This window comes from Malaclemys terrapin, chromosome 18 (genome assembly GCF_027887155.1).
Source record: "Malaclemys terrapin pileata isolate rMalTer1 chromosome 18, rMalTer1.hap1, whole genome shotgun sequence".
NCBI lineage: Eukaryota > Metazoa > Chordata > Testudines > Emydidae > Malaclemys > Malaclemys terrapin.
The window spans coordinates 19,128,845-19,137,992 of record NC_071522.1 but is presented as its reverse complement, the minus strand read 5'-3'; the positions used below and the strand labels follow the sequence as shown (position 1 = coordinate 19,137,992).

General features: G+C 53.5%; 1 protein-coding gene across 2 annotated transcripts in view; it reads left to right on the top strand.

The window, feature by feature from the left end:
- Positions 1-622: 622 nt before the first annotated feature.
- LOC128825756 (ras GTPase-activating protein 4-like) overlaps positions 623-9,148 on the top strand; it is a 48,464-nt gene continuing 39,938 nt past the window's right edge. For both annotated transcript variants that reach the window (XM_054008520.1, XM_054008519.1), the window contains exon 1: positions 623-767. In XM_054008520.1, coding sequence (XP_053864495.1) covers positions 703-767 — 65 coding nt within the window. In that variant the 5' untranslated portion in view covers positions 623-702. The remainder of the gene's footprint in view (positions 768-9,148) is intronic.

Sequence of the window (9,148 nt, the reverse complement as noted above, 5' to 3'; positions counted from 1 at the left end):
TTCATGCTCATTTGTATTCTAGTTTGCAGGCAACACCGGATTTAACTCAGTGCAGGGCTTGGAAACCTTGGGTACTCGCTTGCTCAAGAATGTTGCTAATAAATCACCGTCTGAGCTCCCTCCCCGTGTATTATTCGGTGGGTGTGTCTGGTGCTGTAGGTCTCTGCCCCATGTTTGAAGGTGCCAGAGGGCGGACCCTCCGCCTTGGGCCGCCTCCTGTTTACATGTACATGAGGGGACTCCACTGAAGTCGATGGTGTGAAACTGGAGGATTGGGATTGCAGGCTGCCTAGGGGATCCAGATTGTGCCCTTGCAAAAGCATCAGGCGGAGAAGCCGCAGCTGTGGCTGATTCACCGACACTAATATCACCGGGGTTGCTCTTAGTTCAGGGGTGCGTTACCCAGTCGGGTGTCACACTCCGCCGCCTCGCTTTAGAAGAGCAACCCCCCAGAGTGGGAGCATTAAAGGTGCCTTGACCACAGAGCAAGCAAGGGGCTCAGTCTGTCGCCAACAGCCAATCACCGCTGGAGCTGCCCGCCTGGCCACGCCCCTCCCTCTTCCGATAGGCCAGCGAGCTGGCCGTGACGTAGCTCCCCACACATGGGGGAATGGAGCGGGCAGCTGCCCGGCTGGGCTCAGTCCCCAGCGTCCCGCTGCCGGGCCAGGCTTGGAGCGGCTGCAGCCCGGACTGGCACCGGCCATGGCCAAGCGGAGCTCGCTGTTCATACGGGTCGTGGAGGGGAAGCACTTGCCAGCTAAGGACATGTGAGTCAAAGCGCCTCTGCCCAGCCCCAGGGGTGGGGGGCTCTGCTTGGGCTGTCCCGCGTGGGGCACAGGCAGCCTGGGGGTGATTTGCAGGGGGGCTGGCACCATTTGTGCGTGTGTGTGTGTGTGTGTGTGTGTGTTTGTGTGTGTGTTTGCTGCTGCTGAGAGCCATTGAGCCAACCTGTAAACCCGGGATAGGATGGAAACCACTTCAAGCCGGGGGGTGCGGCAGCCCCCCAGTTCCAGCGCCTGAGGGGATTGGGTTGGTTCTAGCTCGCAGATTCGAGGTGGTGCATGAAACACAGGGAGGATAGAGATTGGTGCTGAGCCAGGGAAAAGGGATCTCCCAGCCCCACCAGACTGGCATGTTAACCCCCAGCCCCCCAACAGTAAGCATCCTTTCCTCCCCCCAACTACCCACAAGACTGTCACCCGCACCCTACCCCCCTGTGCAGGCCTGTCCATAGGGTTATTGCTGCTCAGATACAACCCCTATTGCAGGCAGGTTTTGAGGGATCTCCTCCCCACCCCTCACTCCCAGCGTAGTTCTTGCATGTGAACCCTCACACACACCTCCAGCGTGGGCATGTTTCCTCAACACAGACCCACACACCTCGCAGGGTTAGTCCCCCAACACACCCACTCATGCGTCCTTCCCAAGCAAGCGAGGTCTTGGTCTTAGGGTTTTCCCCCAACACACACACCCTCTCCGGGTGTAGGCACGCTTGAGGGGTTCTTTCCCAATATACGCCACATGCCTTTCTGATGCATGCATGTTTATTAGGATTCTCACCCCATACACACGTACCCCTCCGAGCATGCCTGTTCTGGCTCTGGAAAGTGGGTACAAGGCAGCGTCCCGGCACCTGCCTGTTCTTCACGTTGCTTCTCTTTTACAGACACTGGACTGAAACCAAAAAAATCATAATGTAACCAAAGGAGGTTGATTGACTTATTTATTTGCTTCCTGATTGATTCTTATTTTCCATCCTGCCTGGCCCTTTCTTGGGGAAGAGGAGAAGTGGCTACATGTTGCTTTTTTTCTGAGGGAGAGGAGAGGAAGCAGCTGCATGAGTGAAGGGGAAAAGGGTTAGTAAATGAAATAGATGAGATTTTGCTTCTTACCATATGGAGGCATTTGTAACCAGGGTCCCAGTGTAAATCCTGAATTGCTCAGCTAGGACAGCTATCTCCGGGGGCTGTTAGTGTTAAGGAATCAGCCTTCGGGTTGGTGGGACTGAAAGGCTGCCAAAAAAAAACCCCTAACAATCGTCATGGAAAAGGAATAGACCTAAATAAGGAAAGAAACGTGACTTTTGAGTGTTTTACGGGCCTGATTCTGAAACCAGGTTTATGTCCGTGTAATAATGCCATGCTCCTGATTTGCCGGTGTGTGAATGAGAGGAGAATTGGACATTACGGAAAACTGAGGGTGAAACAGCATTTTAAAGACTGTGTTGCCCATAGACTGCGTTTGCAGGGAACAGGGACTGGACAAGCTCCTGTTTCACCAGCGTGGCTGTGTGGTCTAGTGGGTACGGCATTTGCTGGCGAAACAAGAGACCTGGGTTCTATGCCCAACTCTATCGTTGGCCTTTTGGGGGACCCTGCACAAGTCACTTCCCCTCTGTAAAACAAGGTTAATTATCTTTATCTGCCTATGTTAAAGTGCCTCGAGATCTGGACCATTGTTCTTCTGTCTTTAACTTGGCCAGCCAAATACTGCTCAGGTTTATGCTCTGCATAGCCTCCTCCCCTAAAGCTGGTGGTCAGGCTGCACAGGGGAGGTGGTGCAGGCTCTGGGCACCGAGAGAGCCTCTCCATACAGGCTGCTGGAGCATGAGGGTTTGAAGTCGTGCTGCAGCCGTGAGGGTCTGGTGGGCCAATACTTCTGCCCTAGGGGGGCTCCACAGCCGGAAATGGCAAGTGAGGCAGTGCCGTCCCCACAGAAAAGCTTACGAGGAGCAGAAGTATCTGCTGAGGGCTGCTAGCGTGTGTCGTTTTGGGAGACAAGTTTTCTCATCCGGGTTCCATACACCATTTTTGAGTGGTGGCTGCTGCTCACCCAGGTGCTCTAGAGGTGACCGGTTGGGCTGCCATGAGGTGGATCCGTGTACCTGTGCTTCACCCTCTCTGCAGGGAGAGGGAATCGCCTCCATCACTCTGGAACAATTCCTACTCCAGCTACTCCTGGAGATACACCCAGCCAGTAGGGCTGGTGTAGGGTGCTTAGCATTGGGTGAAAGGAATAATGGGGTGATTCCAGGGGATCCCCTTCAAAAAGTTGGGCCTAATTCTGAGGAACGATCGTCCAGTGGTTAGGGCACTAGCCTAGGACGTGGGAGACCTGGGTGAAATTCCCTGCTCTGCTACGGATTTGTCTCGGCGCCTTAGTGGCACACCTGTGAAAGGTGGGTAACAGCCCTGCCCAGGCTCACGGGGGGCTGTGAGGATAAAGGCGTGCAAAGATTGAGGTGCCCGGATAGCCTAGTGATGGGGCCGTGTCAGTACCTTCGGTAGACGCGAGGGTGTAAGCAAGGGAAAGAACCCTGCTGAAGTCAATGGATCTTACCCCTGGGTGAGATCAGAATCTGGCCCAACCTGCTTTAACTTGGAGGGAGGCACAAGATGTGTCATGGGATGGGTGGCCAGACTGAGCCGGTCTGTCTACCTCCAGTGCGGCTCCGCAGTAGCGCTTTCTCCTTGCGACTCCGGTGCCTGGGCTCCAAAGCTAAGGACAGGATCCCAACCCTTCGCCTTGGATCGGACCACGGTTCCCAGCACTTTCAGTGACGTTCCTGGGTGCAGGGTTGTTTTTATTAATTGCTCTTCTGATTCAATCCGTTGAATCCATACACCAGCTCCTCAGCTGGTGTAAACCATGGTAGGGTCACTGAGCGATGCTGCTTTATACCTGCCCAGGATCCGGCCCATTATAGTTGTGGATGTCTGTGGGTGGTGCACCTGCTCTGCTGACGAAAATCTGGAGTAACTCCATTTGTTCCAGCTGAGTTACTCTGCGTTTACAGCAGGATTTGGCTCTGATCCTTGCTCCCGGCTTTCGCTCCGTGGGCCAGATCTTCAGCTGGCTTAAATCCGCACAGTTGCCAATGACCAGTCCTGTGCTGACTTGTGCCTGCTGAAGATCGGGCCCCACATCTGTAAACCGACCCAAAGCCCCAGCTGTAGGTACAACCGGCAGCTCCGCGGTGACTGATCCGCGAGGTTGCTGATAGCCACAGCTGCGCCTGTGGTGTCCAATTCAGTCCACAGGGCACCCTGACATTTTAGGCAGCCTATTTGTTAATATATTAATGGGTTTGCCTTCTCCGATGCCTGGAATGAAATTCGCTCCCCAGGCAGCCTTGGCTTGTCTCCAGCTCTGGGTTGGCTTCGCTGGCCCTCTTTGTGTTTGTTAGTAAGTGCTTTGAGGGGCCACTGCTGCGGCCATGAATCCCGAGGGTTCAAGACCCTGGACTGCTCAGTGGAGAGTCTGAGCTAGTGGTGTCCTGTATCCGTGGAAACAGACTGGGAAGGAAGCTCTGAACTTGCCACTTCACCTGGATTTGCCCTTCAGTGACCCTGGGGATGTTCTGCCCGGCCTGTAATCACTTCTGAGGTTGTAAAAGTCTTAAGGCCTGATTTTTTCCTCTCCCTTCTACCAGCTTTCCCCCAGTGTAACTCCACCAACTTCAATGGATCTACTGCAGAGTGGCACCAGCGTCAGCGCGAGGTGATTCAGGCCCTGTAGGGATCAATCCTGCTCTGGTTGGCACAGTTGTAAATCCAGGTTAACTCCATTTCAATCAATGGATCATTCTGGATTTACGCCAGGGTAGCCAAGGGCAGAATTTGGCCTACAATATGCAGCTCAGGATGGATACAGGGCAGGGATGACTTATGGAAACTCTGCCATAAGTGTGTCTGATTCGCCTGACACCGCAATAGACGCGAGCTATTTACCCAGTGTGAAGCAGGTGTGAGATATGAATCCGACCCAGTCGGTGCATGGATCCAGCTCCCGCAGGAATCTGAACAAACCCAAGTGCCTCTTGTTCAAGAGACGCTTAAACCTGACCCCAAATTTTCACCTCATTTTAACAATGGGAAAAGTCATTTTCAAGCACAAATCTCCCCTGGCAGTGTTTGCAGCCTAGACTTACTTGGCTGCCCTGAAAACTTGAAACTGACTAAACCAGAGGGAAACAAACCCCTTTGATTTTTCTCCCCCACTATGGTCCGAGCCAAGGGAGATAGTTTTGGTTTGTTTGTTTTTTTTGTGCAAAGAGCCATGAACAGCATCAAATGAACTGGATTTTTGACACTCCCTTTCAATAATCTAATGTCATGTTAGGAACACAGGGAAAGAAATGGGTTTCTGTCTGTGTAATGTGTTTATAGGGAAACCCCACCGTATGCCGTCCTGTGTACCAGGCATGTTCTCTGTGCAACATCAGCTCCGTTTACATCCATGTTTCCAAACACAGCCCCTATCTTTGGGTGCCTCACTCGAATCTCCTTCGGTGGGCCCTGTTAAAAATCCATAACCCCGGTTGACTTCGCTGGAGTAGCTGGGCCTCGGTGCCTTTCTGGATCAGGCCTGAAAGAGGGATTTGGACAAAATGCAGCAGAACCCGTTTGTGGAGTGAATCTACAACTTGCTGCTGCTTAACCAGGACAAACCTTGCGTGCTCCTAAATGATCTGGCTGTGCCTGAGTCATGCTTTTCCATTCTGGCTCTGGTACACCCTGGGTTTGGCACCTGAAATAAGTTTTTTCCAAGGAGGGCTGGGTCCAGGGCCTGGTGGCGGGTGGACCATTCTGGGAAGAGTGACTCCAGTTGCCAGCCAGGAGCCCAGCCCTTGCCAGCTGGCTGCCCTAAAGGGATTGGGTTTCTCACCTTCTGCAGTTTTTGGGTGCTCACCAGAAAGGCACCTCTCAAGAAGCTATTTCTAGACTGCTTGTAATAACGTGCTGTGTCCATGCGAATGATTCCTCTCCCCCCGGGGAAATGTTACGCGTCCTTCTCCCAAGCCGTCAAGCTGCCGATTGTTTATTGTTTAATTGTGGGTGATTCAGTGGCATTTGATAGTGGGGGACTCCTAGCAACCAGAAATAGCGCGGACAGGTGTTGTGTGAGCTTCCCTCAGCTCAGTTCTAGCCTGAGCTGCAACGCACATTTTGTTAATCTGATGCTGGGCCGCTCCCCACAATGCACCTCAGTTGTGACCTGCAGCTTGTCTCTTCCAGTTCAGAACAGGTTCCCCACTGTCATCAACTGGGATGTGGACTGTCAAGCCTGCTGGTTGGCGTAGGGGCCAGAGTCAGGAATGCAGTAACGGGGGCCAAGGGATCAGAGCCGGACTCAGGAACCGAAGCCAGGGGTTAGAGACGGAGTCAGGAAGCCAGTAGGCCGGCAGGAGCAAGGCTGGGAACAAGGCAGGCACAGGAGAGATCACAGCTGCAGGCAGGTGTGGTGAATCGCCAGAGCTCGGTTAGAGCTGGGGCACTTAACCGCCGGCTTGCTGGCTTCCTCGGCCAGCCAGGCAGAGTGGTCATCTCAGGCTCCGCTGCACTCACGGGAGGCCCAGTGACTGGGCAAGTGGAGCTGCAAGGCCTCACGCCTGACACCCTACACGGTTCTGCCAGTGAATCGCAGTCCTGGCTAGCAGCCTCTCCTGCTTTCCTGGGCTGTATCGTGCCTGGGGTCTCTCCCCTGCAGCCAGTGGAACTGGACCAGGGATGGGTTTGTCGGGTTTGCGTTGGGGACGAATGGGGACCACGTTGAGCCACCGTAGGTATTTCCCTTCTGACCAGCTCCTTGGTTTGGCACCTTTGGCAAGGAGCAGCCATTGCACTAACCCAGCGCTCTAACTCCTGAAGGCTGGTGGCTTTGACCCTGACCCCTCCCACGCCCCAGCCTGTGGACCTCAATGGAAGGTCGTGTGTGGAGCATTCAGCGGCACAGCAAAAGCATCCAAAATGGAACAGGTTAGTGCCAGCTGGGTGTTTTAAATCATTTCTAGCTAGCCCTGGTATGGCCACAGATTTACAGAGGAGATTAGAGTAGCAGGGCGTGGGGAGAGGGATGTGGCTAATTCTTAGGAGACTCCAAGCCGAGCATTCCTAGGGGATCAGGGGCCCCCTGGAGGCTTCAGCTGGAGCGTTAGTTGAAGAATTCCTGTGGCCGTTTTGTTGACCATGCTATTCCACCCCTCTGCCTTTCTGCTGTACCTGCTCCTTGTTCCTGGCCGAGGATGGGGCATGAATACAGGCTGCAAGTCACTTCACCTTTATAGACTGTGCTTGTACATCTGATCTAGAGAGGAGGAATATCCCTGCTGAATCCCAAGGAGATGGCCTCTGCAGGTGGGGTCATGGGTTATTTCCATGGACAGATATCCTAGCAGGGTCATGCTGATGCCTTCAGGTACAGTTTTGCCTCAAGTTTTTGCCCTCCTGCTTAGCTAGCACAAATGTAGACCCCAATATTGGAGTCTCATCTGAGCAAAGGCCGTTTCTGTCTGCTGGAGTTACCCAAGCTACTGGAATACAGTCGGAGCCCTTGGAGTTCGCTGCACCTTCCGCTGCATTTCCCTCCACATCTCCTCCGATTTGCACATGCTATCCGTGACCCCCACAAAGTCACAAAACCTCCCCGTCAGCTTCCTCCTGGGGTTGGCCAGGAGAGCCGTGCACAAGACCAGCAGCAGGAGGAGGAACTGGATGGGGGGGGCTTGCTCTGTGGCTGTGGATTCTGCTTCCGGTTCCTTGTATCACGTCTCCAGGCAGAGTCTGGTTGGGCAGGTGGTGTCCACTGGCTCCTCGGAGTCCTTTGAGGAACCGTGGAGGCTGTGTGGGGTTCTCTGCTCTGTGAGCCCCTCTGGATCCCTTGACCCACACTCCTGTCCCTCTTTTCTTGTGGGTTTTTTTTGGCCCCAAGGCCATAACCGTTTGCCAGCTGGGCGTTGTGGTTCCTCCCCCTCAGTTGAAGAGGGTGGGCCTCTGCCCACCCATCCCAGGACCCACAATAGGTAGACTGGGGCAGGCCTTTGCTGCTGGGAGCCCACCTGTAAGGAAAGGGGCTGAAGGCTAAGTCCTGTGGGACTGGAGACCCTTGTTTGGATGTTGCTTGAAGACTTGGACTAAGGGACTCTGTAACCCCGGAAGGGGTTGAATGCTTTAAACTGGCTTGGCCGGACGTCAAGTTGCCTGTATGGCCAAAGTAGGGCCAAAGCTGATTGTGGGACAACTGAGATGGGAACACCGTGATGCCAGGTCTCACCAGGCGGGAGTGCCCCGGGATGATGAGTTTTGTAACAAGTCTCCATTGCAAGCAAAGGTATGACTGCAGTCCAGGGAGGCCTATCCACGTTCGCTAAAACAGGGAAGACAAGATTTGACGTTGCCAAGGTTAAAAAAACCCTAGAAAACCCCCTTTAGGCCTTCTACATCCATCGCAAAGGGAGGGCAGAGCTTCAGTTTCATGTCCCTTGGCAGGTCGTGGCTCTTGTTTCTGCTCCCTTTAACCTGGGTTTTAGTTCTGTTTTCTTGGTAAGTCAGGCGGCTTTGGGGCCTTATAAAGAAAACGTGATGCTATTATTTTTTAGGACGGCTCCTTTGTCCTGTTAAGCAGCCATCCTCCTGGCAGTCGGAAAACACCAGCATCCTTAGAGTTAATGGTGGAAAAACCATCAAGGCAAAAGGAGTCACTGCCACCTTTTTAGTGGTGCTTTGATTCCCAGCCTCAGTCAGAAGTCCTGGGTCATTTAGCTTCAGCAATGATTAACAAACCCCTGAACGGGAAGTTTCCAGCACCGCAAGCTATGCACACAACTCAACCTTGGCATTTCGTTATAAAACTGTCAGCCTCCCCGGAGGATCTATGGCTTCCCATAAACAATGGGACATTAAAACCTGCTGGGAGGAAGCCTAAAAATGGCCTCTCTCCAGCTACGTTCGGTCAGGTACCTCTCGTGCTACCTTGTTCCGCAGCAACCTTTCTTTGGATTGCTTTCCTCCGTTCAGATGAAATGCCTGCTCCACCAGGATCTTTCTGAGGTGCTTATATGGCCCCAACCCAGTGGAAGGGTTTTTTCTATTGCTGTAGGAAGCCGCCTCTCCACGCAGCGGTAGCTAAGGGTTAACATGAAGTAGGTACCTTGTCGTTGCAGGGCAGCTAGAGTGCACCTCTTTGGTGCTCTCTGCAATTCACAACTCCGTAGTTCATGCTGTGGCACCGTGTAGACAGAGCTGGGTCAAGGGGAGAATTTTCCGTCGACTTAGCCACGTCTACACTGGGGGTTAGGTTGGTATTTTTCACACCCTCAGCACTGTAGCGTAAGGCCATGACTTGCCTAAGGTTACACGGGGAGTTGAAC